This window comes from Dendropsophus ebraccatus, chromosome 10, assembly GCF_027789765.1.
Source record: "Dendropsophus ebraccatus isolate aDenEbr1 chromosome 10, aDenEbr1.pat, whole genome shotgun sequence".
In the NCBI taxonomy this organism is placed as follows: Eukaryota; Metazoa; Chordata; class Amphibia; order Anura; family Hylidae; genus Dendropsophus; species Dendropsophus ebraccatus.
This window is the reverse complement of record NC_091463.1, coordinates 101,163,200-101,179,786: the sequence shown is the minus strand read 5'-3', so window position 1 is coordinate 101,179,786 and position 16,587 is coordinate 101,163,200. Positions and strand designations below refer to the sequence as shown.

Here is a 16,587-nt window from a genome sequence, read left to right as displayed (position 1 = left end):
GACATTCACAAACCTAATTCAGGAGACGGACATATCTCTAGAAATTGCCCTTTGAAGATAATGGAATTTCTTCTTTTTGCGTTAGATAAGATATAGGGGAAGGGTTTCCCCGGTGGACATAAAAAAGACAAAATCAGAGAAGTCATTTCTGACGGTGAGTAGATAGCAGGAGAACAGTGCAGGACAACATACGGCTACACATAAGAATGACCTGAGCTCCCATCAGACTAATGGGGTGTAAGGTTAGAGGTCAAATGTATCTCTATTATCACCTGTATAGGTATAGACTGCAGCAACACCAGGGGCAGATTCAATGTACCCTGCCCCGGGCTGTCCACCTCAGGGACAAATATTACTATCACATATTGACTAATACCACCACTCTGCTACTGAATAAAATCCACTGTACAAAGACCAATATCATCTCATATATTGACCATATAGAGGTAGATCCAGCTGTACACATGCTGTGCACACCATAAAAGTGATTACAGTGCTGTTACATCCAGTGACTCACAGGGGGAGTCTACTCTGGGTAAATCACAGGGGGCATCTTCTTTAGGTAAATCGCTGGGGGCGTCTTTTCTGGGTAAATCACAGGAGGCATCTTTTCTGACAAGACTTGCTTAATTTGCCTTTTCTTCTCCATTTGTCCTGAAGGACTTCTCAAACATTTTATAAACTTCACTATCCTCATGTGATTACAGTGCTGTTACATTCAGTGACTCACAGGGGGCGTCTATTCTGGGTAAATCAAAGAGGGCGTCTTCTTTGGATGAATCACAGGGGGCGTCTTCTCTAGTAAATCCCTGGGGGAATCTTCTTTAGGTAAATCACAGGAGGTGCCTTTTCTGACAAGAGTTGTTTAATGTGCCTTTTCTTCGCCATTTGGCCTGAAGGACCATCCTCATGTCTTTACGGATGCCACATCTATATTGGCCCCTCTGTGTCCTCATATAGCGGGTGTGCGCAACTGGGCATGGAGCATGGAGAGGACGCCGGGACGGAGCGTAGAGAGGACGCCGGGATGGAGTGTGGAGAGGACATCGGGATGGAGCGTGGAGAGAACATTGGGACGGAGCGTGAAGAGGACACCGGGACGGAGCGTGGAGAGGACGCCGGGACGGAGCGTGGAGAGGACACCGGGATGGATCATGGAGAGGACACCGGGACGGTGCGTGGAAAGGATGCCGGTACGGAGTGTGGAGAGGACATCGGGATGAAGCGTGGAGAGGACGCCGTGACGGAGCGTTGAGAGGACGTAGCAATGGAGCGGGGAGAGGATGCCGGGACGGAGCGTGGAGAGGACGTCGCAATGGAGCGGGGAGAGGATCCGGGGACGGAGTGTGGAGAGGACGCCGGGACGGAACGTGGAGAGGACGTCGCAATGGAGCTGGGAGAGGACGCCGGGACGGAGCGTGGAGAGGACGTCGCAATGGAGCGGGGAGAGGATCCGGGGATGGAGTGTGGAGAGGACGCCGGGGCGGAGCGTGGAGAGGACGCCGGGACGTCGCGTGGGGAGGACGCCGGGATGGAGTGTGGAGAGGACGCCGGTATGGAGCGTGGAGAGGACGCCAGGACGGGGCGTGGAGAGGACGCCGGGGCGAAGCGTGGAGAGGACGCCGGGGCGAAGCGTGGAGAGGACGGTGGGACGGAGCGTGGAGAGGACACCGGGGCGGAGCGTGGAGAGGACACCGGGGCGGAGCGTGGAGAGGACTTCGGGGACAGGGATGAAATTCTAACAGAACTGTAAAGTATTTTTGGACATCAGACTGGACTGAAAGAGAAAATCTGTAAACTTTGCAAGGATGAAATTCAGGGACAGAGTGGGTCTGTGCGCTCTGGTACTGCGCCAGGTGTGCAATTCACGCAGGGAAATGATCCTCAGCCGTAGTGAAACTACAATCCCCAGCATGCCCTGAAGCTGAGCTAGAAACCCAACATGTCCTGCGATGGTCCAGTCAGCTGTGCAACAGAACGAAGAACATGTAGCCTAATACTAAGTGCCTAAATAATACCACCATGCAGTGCCCATATACACGTGCTATTCGGTGCTACTGTATCTAAGTGATAAGACCTACAGCTCCCCCCAGAGGTCATATAGAATGCAGCACCTACATAACATCTAATAATGCAGTCATATATTATCCAAATAATGCAACATACCGCACCCAACAAAGACTGAACTTCCTGTATACCATATATATATTACCATAAACAGTATCAAAATATCCTATATGTGCCCAAACAATGCAACATACAAAGCCAGGTACCAACCTGCAGTGTATACATAATATACAGGACCTAAATATTCCATACATCCATACAGTGCCATTGTGCACTTCACTATACCCGATTATTACTGTATACAGTCCCCTAAGAGTGTGTCATACCGAACCCAAGAGACTCCATTAGAAGTGTCCTGACATTCCTGGCCATCTGCATAAGGTTTGGGCATGCTGGGTCCGTTAGTGCCTTCTCCTCCCGGGATAGTCGGGGTTCTCATACCTTCACATCTACTTTAGAGGGTTCATTTATAAGTCACCCCAATAATTGCAGCTGGCGACCGTGCAGGACACTGTGCAGAACTTTGACTCTTCCCAACTCTGACTGCGACGACCCCAAATATTATCTTGTCCCGTTGACCTTTGGGGATTGCAGCCATTTTTCTCTGTGTCCACAATAACCCGGAAGGTTCCGTCTCCCCCCTGACATGATGAACGATCTCCGATTAAAAGCAGCCACCACGAGGAGAGCGACTAATGCGTTTTATCCAGTCGCTGATCACTTCCTGACGTGTCATATTTCACTCGCTGCCGGGCATTAAGGGACGTCGTGTACCTAAAAACAACAGATTGCACTAAAGTGAATCCATCATTACCCGCGCCGCAACCAAGAACGGACCGGGATTTGCTTCTGCCTGTTAAAATCTAATTACCTGTAAAATCATTACCTGCCGCTTTAACAAATTGACGGCATCGCGACTAATGAGGCTTCTCATATCTAAAAAATGGGGCGATGGGACATTGTTCTGCTGCCGAGACGTCATCGGGCGGACTGGGGAGGGATGCTGGTTGTTACCAAAGAAAAAATGTGAATAATCTGACAAAACCTTAAAGGGGCACTCCGGCCAAAATCTTTTTCTTTCCGATCAACTGGTTTCAGAAAGTTATATAGATTTGTAATTTACTGCTATTAAAAAATCTCCAGTCTTCCCGTACTTATCAGCTGCTGTATGTCCTGCAGGAAGTGGTGTATTCTCTCCAGTCTGACATAGTGCTCTCTGCTGCCACCTCTGTCCATGTCAGGAACTGTCCAGAGCAGGAGAGGTTTTCTATGGGGTTTTGCTGCTGCTCTGGACAGTTCCTGACATGGACAGAGGTGGCAGCAGAGAGCACTGTGTCGGACTGGAGCGAATACACCACTTCCTGCAGGACATACAGCAGCTGAGAAGTACTGGAAGACTGGAGATTTTAATAGAAGTAATATACAAATCTATACAACTTTCTGGCACCAGTTGATTTGAAAGATTTTTTTTTTTTTTTTGTGAACAATCCCTTTACGAATATAAAGTGTGTACGTCTTTAAGAAAACCATTCCTCATTGTAATAGTGGCTTTTATGATGTGACATCCCCTCTAAGCTTTATTAACCTCCTTAACTATTTATGTGGGACAAGGGCCCTTTAAATCTTCCAGTATGATGGACACTTGGTATCGAAGCGGCAGACGTCTCCCGGAGCCCTGCAGTAAACCTCAGCATCTGTTCACATTAGTGTTGGACCAGGTTTCCAGAGTCATAAATAAGAGCAGCGCTGTGAATGTGACAGGAGGAAGAGTCAGGGTGGGATGTCTCCTAGCTCCGCTACTCACAGCTGTCATGGCCGAGAGATAGAGACGCCGCCACTGTGACCACATACGGCCGCCAAATCATCACCGCAAGAGGAAGACGTCTGAGCAGCTAACACATATAGACGCGGCCATCAGCCAAAACATTAAACGGGTAGTTCACAAATTTTTTTTTATTTCAAATCAACTGGTGTCAGAAAGATTTGTAGATCTGTAATTTACTTTATTTAAAAAGCTCCAGTTTTCCAGTACTTATCAGCTGCTGTATGTCCTGCAGGAAGCGATGTATTCTCTCCAAGCTGACACAGTGCTCTCTGCTGCCACCTCTGTCCATGTCAGGAACTGTCCAGAGCAGGAGAGGTTTTCTATGGGGATTTGCTGCTGCTCTGGACAGAGGTGGCAGCAGAGAGCACTGTATCAGCTTGGAGAGAATACATCGCTTCCTGCAGGACATACAGCAGCTGATAAGTATTGGAAGATTGGAGTTTTTTTTAATAGAAATAAATTACAAATCTATCTAACTTTCTGACACCAGTTGATCTGGAGAGAAAAAAAAGCTTTTCACAGAGTGCCCCTTTAAGGCTGCATTTACACAGTGGGTCCATGGTCCCCATGGGTCCTCATTGCATTTATTTGGAGGAGTGAAATTGCCATTTGATGTCTCAAAATACACAAAAACAAAAAACAACACGTGTCATGGGAATAGATGGCCGTGTCCCCTTTAAGGCGGGAAAACAGAAGGTTTCAGAAAATTCAACATTCATTTGTGATTCGCAGATTTCACGTTTGTAAAGTCATTTATCACATAAGCAAAACTGGTGACGATCTGTGGGACGGTAATTGTGATCAATAGCATCTGCTCCTCAATAAACAGCGAAACCACAAGATCATCAATATACAGCGCCGGCAAAATATATATTTACTAAGGTCAGCCGCCAAAGTCAGGGCTAATTTTCCGTCGTATTGACCGCTCAGGAACGCGCCATTTATTCTGCTTAGAATATTTAATATAATCTGTATTTTACCGCGTAGCAGGAGGCTGCACATTAAATCTTGTCACTTATCACACTTCGTCCTCTTAGCAACGTCAAGGAGAACGATTCAAACTTTATTCAAACTTTTCCTCAGACTTGACATTAAAGGGGCATTCTAGCTTTATCAAATAATATGTTTCTGAACAGTTTGTGCGCACGATTTTACAAGTAGTCAGCTACAGCTTAATCTGGTGCAATAGCTTGGGAGCGAGTCTGTCGGGTAATTCCCCTTTAAGTGTTAGTACCTCTGATGTTATGTAGGTAACATACAGTGTTTAACTTGTAGAATTTGGGTAAGAATAATTTATATGACAGGGCGAAGAGCAACTACATGAGGAGCACTTAAAGGAAGTATTGGACCCAAGTCCAGCTCCGTTTTGAAGTAAAGAGAAAGCTAGTACTGCCATAGAATCAGGAGTACTTGGCACCAACCTGATAGTGGGTAGGAGCCTGTTTTGGCTTTGGCCAAGATAGGACTCAGCAAATGCAAGGTGGCCCTTCGACGAGACACAACTTCTCCAACCCCTGACTAGATTTGCAGTACCTCTGTGGATCGCAGGGTTTGACCCCCTTAGATTGATGAGATTAATTAACTCCTTAATGTATTTTCACACTGAGGAATAGGCAAGGAATTGAAGAGGTAAGTTTTCTGCTTGAAATTTACTGTTCTTCAGCTCTGGCAGAATAGGCGCGAAGTGTGAGCAGGAAACCTAAATTCAAAGCCCCAATGGGATTTCTCTAGCAGAATCCGCCCTAAGAATTGACATGTCACTTATTTGGGCAGAAAGCGGATCGGTAGCGGAACATTCCATATGTAAATTCTGCAGTGTAAACAACAGAGCGGAAACCTCATTGAACACAATGGGACATTGGTGTAAACTACCCCACCACGTTACGGTGGCCTCATACACGGGGCAGTCCTACGCTGTACTATGGCCTCTCCTGCATGCCCAGAGCATAGGCGTATTTCGTGCCATGGAGAGGCCGTAGTACAGTGTAGGACTGCCCCGTGTATGAGGCCACCGTAACGTGGTGGGGTAGTTTACACCATTATTTTTTATTTTGGGGTTCTATTTTCCTGTCTGTAGTGGGTCTGTATCTTGCCATTGCGGTGAGCTGCTGCATTTCTTTGTGTTTTTGTGTGATTACAATGGGACAAATGTGTAAATATTTTATGGGCAGAATTACAAGTGAAATTCACAAAAAATTAACAGTGGATTCCTCTTGAAATTCCTTGCCTATTTCTCAGTGTGAACATACCCTTATCGTGGACATTCTGGATCCCTCAGCCTCATCCCTCGCACCCTGGAGTGTTAGCTCCTGTGTCTAAGGAAGACAGGAACAGTCGGCAACACTCCACTACCACACCAGACTGAACTGAGCACATGGCTCTCTCCACCCCTACATATAGACTCAAAGGGCTTGTTCCCCATTGGTGGAGAGAGGCCTGAGGTAACTTACTGGCTGATTGGCCCAAAAGAATGAGTAGACCTTATTTAACCCATGATAGGCAGGAGAGGAGACAGGAGAGGAAACCCAGCCGGCTCCAACAAGCAGGTGGTAGACAAGTACGTGCAGAATACAGACACGTTAACCCTTTGCATCCTTCAGCTCATACTACCAGCATTTTTGTGCTGAATACAGCACAAAAATGCAGTACAGTGAATAGACACAGAGAACCCCTGGGAATAAGAACAAAGGGTTAGGTAATGCCGCCCTACACAATAGTGTAGTCTCCCAGTACAGGTGTGCCACTAAGCTCTGTATTCCACCTGTCCAAAAGTAATTCTGTCAGGTGTAACACTCTGGGATGATGAGTGCCTTTCTGTACTATCACCACTAGGTGTCTCACTATCCCCCTATTTCTGTGCACAGCTGAAAGTAAAAGGGTTAACTTGTCTGTTTTTTTTTTTTTTTGTTCTGTTCTGTCCAATCACTGGTGCTGGTACCACACACCCTTTCCACCTATTACACTTCCTCCTCCCCCCCTTTCTAGCATGTTCCCCACCAATAGGAGAGTCTTGTGTCTTTACTCAGTAGTGGAGTTGGTGTGGGACAGAGACACAGTTTTCCAGAGCGTGAGAAACAGATATGATGCAACCTGGATTCAACCTTGCAGGTGGGATCCTTCTAAAAAGTCAGGACAATCTACAGTCTCAGAGATTGATCCGCAGTGGAACAAAGAGCCGTAGCCGACGTATTCCATTGACACTTGATCAGCCTTCTCGGGTAATCTTGAGAGGTTAGTTTAAGCCTGGGACTTGTGCTACCATACCTGACACTTGCTGGACTTGTTGGGCACTCATTCTAACTGCGAGTACGAGGTCTTCTTCATCTTCTACACCGAGATATTCTACACATCATCCCAGCAGATTACTGTACTACTAAGCAAGGTCCCCAAGACAGTCCCTGAACCTATTCCAGGTTAAGCAACACTTCTCCTTCTACCTTCTTCTATCAGCTACGACCTCAAGCACTATCAACAGCCGTACTTGCACCTGCTAAAGTTATTCTGTTGTATTGCACTGAAGAGTTTAGGTAAAAGTTAAGTGTTGACATTATTTTCCACCGCACCTGCACCCACACTGGTGCTTCACTTTACAAAGTCCAGTGTCAGTGTGTCGGGGGTGGGTATGACCACTCCCGGCCACCGTGACAAGTACCCAAATGAAACACCAAGGCTACCTGCTATTACCACCGAGCGTCCCGGGGCCACGGCAATAGCACATACAGCAGCATATACGGCAGGTTTCTGCAAAGCCGCCATTGTTGCTCAATGCCAGGGGGTTTGGTCTGGCGGCAGGGGTGTTGCTGGATCACTGGGGGTAAATTTCCAATATTTCGCAGCATCTGAAGGATAGTTTTAAACATCTCATTCACGTTGCTTCTGTCGGAAATTATGCAAAGTTTCCAAGTGGAAAACCTGCAGCAAATACGTCATGTGAAAAGTTTATTCATTATCAGAGCATCCAAAATCCAGCTCGATCACTGGCACTATAAGTCCCAGCATGCAGTATTATAATATTATATATGATCAGAACATTTCCATAGCTTCACAATGCTTTTTTTTTATTGCATTTTTACCACAAATCCACATGCGTTACTGTGAATAGTTGCAGTTTTGGCGTTTTTGGCAGCAAAGTTTCAACATAAACCGAACTGTAATTTAGTTCTCCGGATCAGACACAGACGGAGGCGTCTCTAGTCCAGAATCGGGGAGTTAGTAGCTTCTTCCATCCTTTGCACCCAAGAGATGTTCAGCTTTCGCCGCTTGTTTTCTTATGATCTGGGAACATTAGTTAATGAACGTTGATAAAATGAGCGATCACCAGAGCTGGATTTACCGGCGGCCAAAACAATGAAAATGTGTTCTCTCCTCCTGCCAAGAAATGCGATGGATATATGATGATAAGCGATCAGTCACCGCCTCGCCGCAGCACAACCAAAAACACAGAGAGTATAAAAAATCAGCTTGATTGACGGTTGTGGGTTGTGTTTTTTTTTTTGATGAGATGAATAAAGCAATAAATTTGTTGTAGAAAAAACCCACAATTTTACATAATTAAAAAGAGAACAAATTAGTATAAATTATTATTCATCCGTCCTAATAAATATTAATTTCATTTCATTTACTTCTACTTTTTTCCCAGTCAAATTTTATAGTTAATAGTTTGGAACTTGCTAATTATTAAAATGATTGTGTTATATTTACGAGGTCGATCTTCGTGCATTGTCCTGGGGGGGTCACACTATGTTCACACTATGTAAGTTTTGTATTAATCACGGTTGTTGATGCCGATTTGCAACAACGGCCGTGATTATTACAAAACTTACGTAGTGCTGCCGTCTATGGAATCCCGGCCAGAGTGTATACACATGGTATACACTCTGGCCGGGATCTCTAGCGGTGCCACAGTAGTGGCCAGGATGATCTTCTCTTACACCAGCCGGATCACGGAATGACTGGAGTCTTACGCCATGTGAACATGGCCATACACTGGAAGAACATGATGTGAAATATGTGCAGAAATTTCTAGGAGGCCTTAGAAAGAATTACTCGCCTGACCATGCAGTGAATTTAAAACATGCAGTAAAAACCCCCGAAATATAGGATGCATATTTAAGTAGGTATTTTGGCACGTCACAGGGATCTGCAGCGGGAGCAATAGAGACCACAAGGATCTGTATCAGGAATAGTAGAGACCACAAGGATCTTATCAGGAATAGTAAGAGACCACAAGGATCTGTATCAGGAATAGTAGAGACCACAAGGATCTGTATCAGGAATAGTAGAGACCACAAGGATCTGTATCAGGAATAGTAAGAGACCACAAGGATCTGTATCAGGAATAGTAGAGACCACAAGGATCTGTATCAGGAATAGTAGAGACCACAAGGATCTGTACCGGGAGCAGTGGAGACACCAATGATCTGTACTGGGAGCAGTGGAGACACCAATCATCTGTACTGGGAGCAGTGGAGACACCAATGATCTGTACTGGGAGCAGTGGAGACACCAATGATCTGTACTGGGAGCAGTGGAGACACCAATGATCTGTACTGGGAGCAGTGGAGACACCAATGATCTGTACTGGGAGCAGTGGAGACACCAATGATCTGTACTGGGAGCAGTGGAGACACCAAAGATCTGTACTGGGAGCAGTGGAGACACCAATGATCTGTACTGGGAGCAGTGGAGACACCAATGATCTTTACTGGGAGCAGTGGAGACACCAATGATCTGTACTGGGAGCAGTGGAGACACCAATGATCTGTACTGGGAGCAGTGGAGACACCAATGATCTGTACTGGGAGCAGTGGAGACACCAATGATCTGTACTGGGAGCAGTGGAGACACCAATGATCTGTACTGGGAGCAGTGGAGACACCAATGATCTGTACTGGGAGCAGTGGAGACACCAGTCATCTGTACTGGGAACAGTGGAGACACCAATGATCTGTACTGGGAGCAGTGGAGACACCAATCATCTGTACTGGGAGCAGTGGAGACACCAATCATCTGTACTGGGAGCAGTGGAGACACCAATCATCTGTACTGGGAACAGTGGAGACACCAATGATCTGTACTGGGAGCAGTCGAGACACCAATGATCTGTACTGGGAGCAGTCGAGACCACATGGATCTGCATGGCTGGCTCCAGGCTTTTGTGGGCCCTCGGGTGACAGAGCCTCAGAGGGCCCCTCATCCATCCACTATACACCCATCATCCACACACTATGCACAATCACTTGAGACACCCCTAACATACGCAAACACATTACTGACACAGACACTGAATGACTGTCTGCCTGACTGATTCTGATTGACAGACACTGACACACAGCACTTACAGCTCAGTCTTCTCCCTCTATGTCTCTTGTCGGGCTGCTCTCCACACTGTAAGGTTGAAGACCTGCAGGTCATGTGATCAGGTCCTTCACCCTTCTCTCCCTCTGTGTAGGTCCTAATCTAGTTCCTTTGTCTTCTGATGTTCAGTGCTCACCCTGCACTACAGTGACCAGGCTGAACATTAGAGCACCAGCCCCCTGTCCCTCTCTGGGCCCCTAGAGGAGCTTTGGGCCCTGGCAGTTGCCCAGGTAAGCCCTGTGCTGATCCGGCCCTGTGGATCTGTAGCGGGAGCAGTGGAGACCACATGGATCTGTACCAGGAGCAGTGGAGACCACATGGATCTGTACTGGGAGCAGTGAAGACCACATGGATCTGTATCGGGAGCAGTGGGGACCACAAGGATCTGTACAGGGAGCAGTGGAGACCACATGGATCTGTACTGGGAGCAGTGGAGACCACATGGATCTGTACTGGGAGCAGTGGGGACCACAATGATCTGTACCGAGAGCAGTGGAGACCACATGGATCTGTACTGGGAGCAGTGGGGACCACAATGATCTGTACTGGGAGCAGTGGGTACCACAAGGATCTGTACTGGGAGCAGTGGGACCACAAGGATCTGTACTGGGAGCAGTGGGGACCACAAGGATCTGTACCGGGAGCAGTGGGGACTACAAGGATCTGTACTGGGAGCAGTGGGGACCACATGGATCTGTATCGGGAGCAGTGGGGACCACATGGATCTGTACTGGGAGCAGTGGGGACCACAATGATCTGTACCAGGAGCAGTGGGGACCACATGGATCTGTACCAGGAGCAGTGGAGACCACATGGATCTGTACCGGGAGCAGTGGGGACCACATGGATCTGTACCGGAAGCAGTGGGGACCACATGGATCTGTACCGGGAGCAGTGGGGACCACAATGATCTGTACCGGGAGCAGTCGAGACCACATGGATCTGCATGGCTGGCTCCAGGCTTTTGTGGGCCCTCGGGTGACAGAGCCTCAGAGGGCCCCTCATCCATCCACTATACACCCATCATCCACACACTATGCACAATCACTTGAGACCCCACTAACATACACAAACACATTACTGACACAGACACTGAATGACTGTCTGCCTGACTGATTCTGATTGACAGACACTGACACACAGCACTTACAGCTCAGTCTTCTCCCTCTATGTCTCTTGTCGGGCTGCTCTCCACACTGTAAGGTTGAAGACCTGCAGGTCATGTGATCAGGTCCTTCACCCTTCTCTCCCTCTGTGTAGGTCCTAATCTAGTTCTTTTGTCTTCTGATGTTCAGTGCTCACCCTGCACTACAGTGACCAGGCTGAACATTAGAGCACCGGACCCCTGTCCCTCTCTGGGCCCCTAGAGGAGCTTTGGGCCCTGGCAGTTGCCCAGGTAAGCCCTGTGCTGATCCGGCCCTGTGGATCTGTAGCGGGAGCAGTGGAGACCACATGGATCTGTAACAGGAGCAGTGGAGACCACATGGATCTGTACTGGGAGCAGTGGGGACCACAAGGATCTGTACAGGGAGCAGTGGGGACCACAAGGATCTGTACCAGGAGCAGTGGAGACCACATGGATCTGTACTGGGAGCAGTGGGGACCACAAGGATCTGTACTGGGAGCAGTGGGGACCACAAGGATCTGTACCGGGAGCAGTGGAGACCACAAGGATCTGTACTGGGAGCAGTGGGGACCACAAAGATCTGTACCAGGAGCAGTGGGGACCACAAGGATCTGTACCGGAAGCAGTGGAGGCCACAAGGATCTGTACCGGAAGCAGTGGGGACCACAAGGATCTGTACTGGGAGCAGTGGGACCACAAGGATCTGTACTGGGAGCAGTGGGGACCACAAAGATCTGTACCAGGAGCAGTGGGGACCACAAGGATCTGTACCGGAAGCAGTGGAGACCACAAGGATCTGTATTGGGAGCAGTGGGGACCACAAGGATCTGTACTGGGAGCAGTGGGACCACAAGGATCTGAACTGGGAGCAGTGGGGACCACAAGGATCTGTACCGGGAGCAGTGGGGACTACAAGGATCTTTACTGGGAGCAGTGGGACAACAAGAATCTGTACCGGGAGCAGTGGGGACCCCTTGGATCTGTACCGGGAGCAGTGGGGACCACATGGATCTGTACCAGGAGCAGTGGGGACCACATGGATCTGTACCGGGAGCAGTGGGGACCACATGGATCTGTACCAGGAGCAGTGGGGACTACAAGGATCTGTACCGGAAGCAGTGGGGACCACATGGATCTGTACCGGGAGCAGTGGGGACCACAATGATCTGTACCAGGAGCAGTGGGGACTACATGGATCTGTACCAGGTGCAGTGCGGACCACATGGATCTGTACCGGGAGCAGTGGGGACCACAATGATCTGTACCGGGAGCAGTGGGGACTACAAGGATCTGTACTGGGAGCAGTGGGACCACAAGGATCTGTACTGGGAGCAGTGGGGACCACAAAGATCTGTACTGGGAGCAGTGGGGACAACAACAATCTGTGCCGGGAGCAATGGGACCGCAAGGATCTGTATCGGGAGCAGTGGGGACTACAAGGATCTGTATATCGGGTCTGGTATATTGCAATACCAGACCCGACCATATGGTGCGCTGTCATTGGGAACCCTGTTTGTTTCATGAACATGTAGCAGAATGTGTTTAATACCCTCCCTAGTGGTAGAAGATGGTAGTGCATCGTATTTTTTATTTTCCAGTTTACTGACACATTGAATTGTTTGCTCGTCTCTTTCTGCACTAAAGACTCATTTAGTAAAAAAAAAAAAAAAACACCAGAAAATCCAACTCCAAATACAACATGAAGCGGATAGATATCATGAAGGTTTGTGAAAGTAACAAGATACGGCCCCAGGTGCGGGATTGTCGTACGGCCAGAGCTGTCTTGTTTGTTCATCTGGACCTGCGGAAAACACAATGTGAGGGATTATAATAAGATGTCAGTCAACCCTCAAAGCGTCCGATGTTCTGCTAAAAAGGTGACGCTGATAAGGGGAATGTGACTGGAGGGAGGAAATTAATTCCATGCTAAATGTCAGCGAATATTAGAAGAGATTCCGCATCTCGTCTCCAGCCACAGAATAGCGTGTCTGCCGATACCGTGATGTTAGCGCCACGTCCATGATGAGATGTCATCCAGAAGATTATAATGGGCAGCGTGGATGTAAAACTATATCATATTACTGATACATTATAACATTTAGCCATTCACGCCCTTTGCTCCGCGCTTCTTTATTACGGGCCTTCCGTCTTTCTGTATGGCTGTACGCTGTATGGCGGTATGTGAACATCGGAAATCGCTCCCATCTAGAGATTTTTTCTCCTGAAATCGAGATTGAATGCTAATAGGAAGGAAATAAAAGAAATGTCATAATAATATATGTCATCCAGGAGCAGGAATATTATGCTAATCCGGCATATATAGCTCCATGCAGGATGACCGGGACCAAGGAACATCAGGGCTCGAAGGCTCGCTGTTATTTCAACCAACTTTATCAATAGTACAAATATAAGAACATTTTATCAGACAGAAATGACACCTATTTTTTCCTTGCCCCACCCAAAGTCATCATGGTTGCCCAAACTGAGGTTGGCTCACTGAGGTACCAGGTTACAGTTGCAAATGGAAGTCTATGGAGAATGGAAAAGGGGAGAAGGAAGCTGCAGAGGGAGAGATGTACACAGAATAGTACCACTGCCGGACTGTCCGTTCCTCTGCTGTGCTCAATGCTTGTCCTGGGGCTGCTCGTGTCTTTTGGGGTTACCTTCTGCTTCTGCTGCAATGACACTTCTGGCCACTAGGGTGCACAGGTGGCCAACTCCTCTGGATTTATATACGTCTCCATCTGCCAATCCAGAGCCACCTGTACCTATTTAAACAAGGTCCGCCTGCCTCTCCCTGCCCGAGTGTTCTTGCATTCTTGCATTCTTAGCAAAGATGTCTGCTGTTTCTGCTGCATTCCTGTGTATACTGACCTGTGCCTGTTCTTCAGATTGCCCTTTCTGCCTGACTCTCACCTGTCTCTCCCATTGCCAGCTTAGATTGCCCCTGAAGCTGCTGGCCAGACCCTTCCCCTGTCTGTCTACTATACCCGTCTTATCCCTAGCACCGAGCTGACTCTACAGCTGATGACCCAGCTTACTGACCACATATACTCGGCCTGTTCCCCTCTGTGGATACACTCCACCATGAGGGTGGTAGCAGTTTGGTGAATATATCGGTCACATGATGCAGCAAATCCAAGGCTGAGGATGGGAATTTACATTAAAGGTTTTGATTTTTCTTTTTTTTTTTTAAAAAAAGGGCAAAATAAACGTTCAGTAGAAGTTTTCTATAAAAAGAAGAATTTTGTCAGACTCGCTCGTTCTTACCAGATCATCTCCTACCGAGGCCGCGTTACTGAACTGCTTAGGAAGGATTTCCTGGTACAGACATTGCATTGTTTATTTGCTTATTACAGACATTTTTTACTTGCTTTTGCAGCGATATTTCGCTCTGTTCCTCTATATGGCAGCATTTATTTGTCAGCCAGTCTAATAACCAATGGCTTCTCAGCGCGGCCCCACACAATAAAGCCTAATGAAGGCTGCAGAGTAATGGGATGAAATTACACCTCCGAAAATGGCAACAACGTAAGAGGCGGAAAACCTGTAAACAGAAGATTCCCCAGATCACTAAATGAAGAGACGATTATGATGGGGGGGGGGGGGGGGGGGGGGAGGATTCTGCTTCAGTATATAGGACACAGGGGGCAGGAGGCTCATACAGATGCGGAAAGTCTTATTGTAAAGCTTACAGGAACCTGATATCAAAATACATTGGTAGAACCTGTTGTAATAAGGACCTATAGTGACCACTGACTACATGGCCCCAGGTATACCAATCCACAAGGAACCAATAACCCGATATACCAATCCACCAGACCCCAATCACCCAACATACCAATCCACCAGACCCCAATCACCCGATATACCAATCCACAAGGAACCAATAACCCGATATACCAATCCACCAGACCCCAATCACCCGATATACCAATCCACCAGACCCCAATCACCCGATATACCAATCCACCAGACCCCAATCACCCGATATACCAATCCACCAGACCCCAATCACCCGATATACCAATCCACCAGACCCCAATAACCCGATATACCAATCCACCAGACCCCAATAACCCGATATACCAATCCACCAGACTCCAATACCTTATATACCAATCAGGGGTGGATTAACATTACCATAGGCCCCGGGCTGTTCACCAAGCCTGGGCCCCCCCACCCCACGGTAACTATGGCAGCACTGGCCTTGCGTTCATAGCACAGTATAGATAATGTCATGATTTCCTGATTTGTGCAATAACCTAATATACCAATCCACCAGACTCCATTGACCTGATATACCAATTCACCGGACTCCAATAACCGGATATACCAATCTACCAGACTCCATTGACCCGATATACTAATCCACCAGACTCCAATAACCGGATATACCAATCCACCAGACTCCAATAACCGGATATACTAATCCACCAGACTCCAATAACGCGGTATACGAATCCACCAGACTCCAATAACCCGATATACGAATCCACCATTCTCCAATAACTCGATATACCGATCATTTTGAGGTCAGTTCACATTACGTGCATGTGTGATTTGTGTGAACACAGCCTTAGGGGAGGTGAATAACTACAGTCTATCCTTACCTCATAGAGATAGCAGTATACACACAGAGCCAAGGGGGAGGGGGCGGGGCTGACATGTGATGATGTCATCCTGTAGATTACAGGAAGTCAGCTGACCCAGGATTTACCACTTCCTGTGACACATTAAGCACTGTGATTTTCTGTGGGTCAGACTGGTGACCACATGACCCAATTATTGTAACGAAACCCATGAATGCAGCTAAGCTTGGAAAAAGAGGGTAGGACTAATGTTAGTAACTGTGTGAAGAAAATCTGCACGACCACTTCTATGCTGATTTTGTGTTGATATTTCCAGTATGAGTATTTTTCCCTGTGTGAACACGCCCTTATACTTCTCTTTTCAGCTGGATCCACCACTGGCTTCAAAAATTACATCAAAAGCTGCTGCGGCTTCTTTCCAATAAGTAGGAAGTGTGAACTGGGCTGAAAAGTGTAAGGAGGGCAACAGGAGAGAGTCCGGCCCGGGGTCCCCTGCGCCCCTGATCCCAGGATTACACAGTAAGTCTCCATGTGACGCCCCTGGTCTCCCTCACAGACCTATAGCCGGGAGACATCAGGGGAAGCCGGAGCTCGGCATGAACATTCCCTAATGTATAATC

At 47.7% G+C, this 16,587-nt stretch overlaps 1 protein-coding gene across 1 annotated transcript; it reads left to right on the top strand.

The window, feature by feature from the left end:
- The first annotated feature begins 1,267 nt into the window (after positions 1-1,267).
- LOC138766617 (circumsporozoite protein-like) lies at positions 1,268-1,753 on the top strand. Its single transcript, XM_069944207.1, has one exon. The coding sequence runs from the start codon at positions 1,268-1,270 to the stop codon at positions 1,751-1,753; it is 486 nt and encodes a 161-aa protein (XP_069800308.1).
- Positions 1,754-16,587: the final 14,834 nt, after the last annotated feature.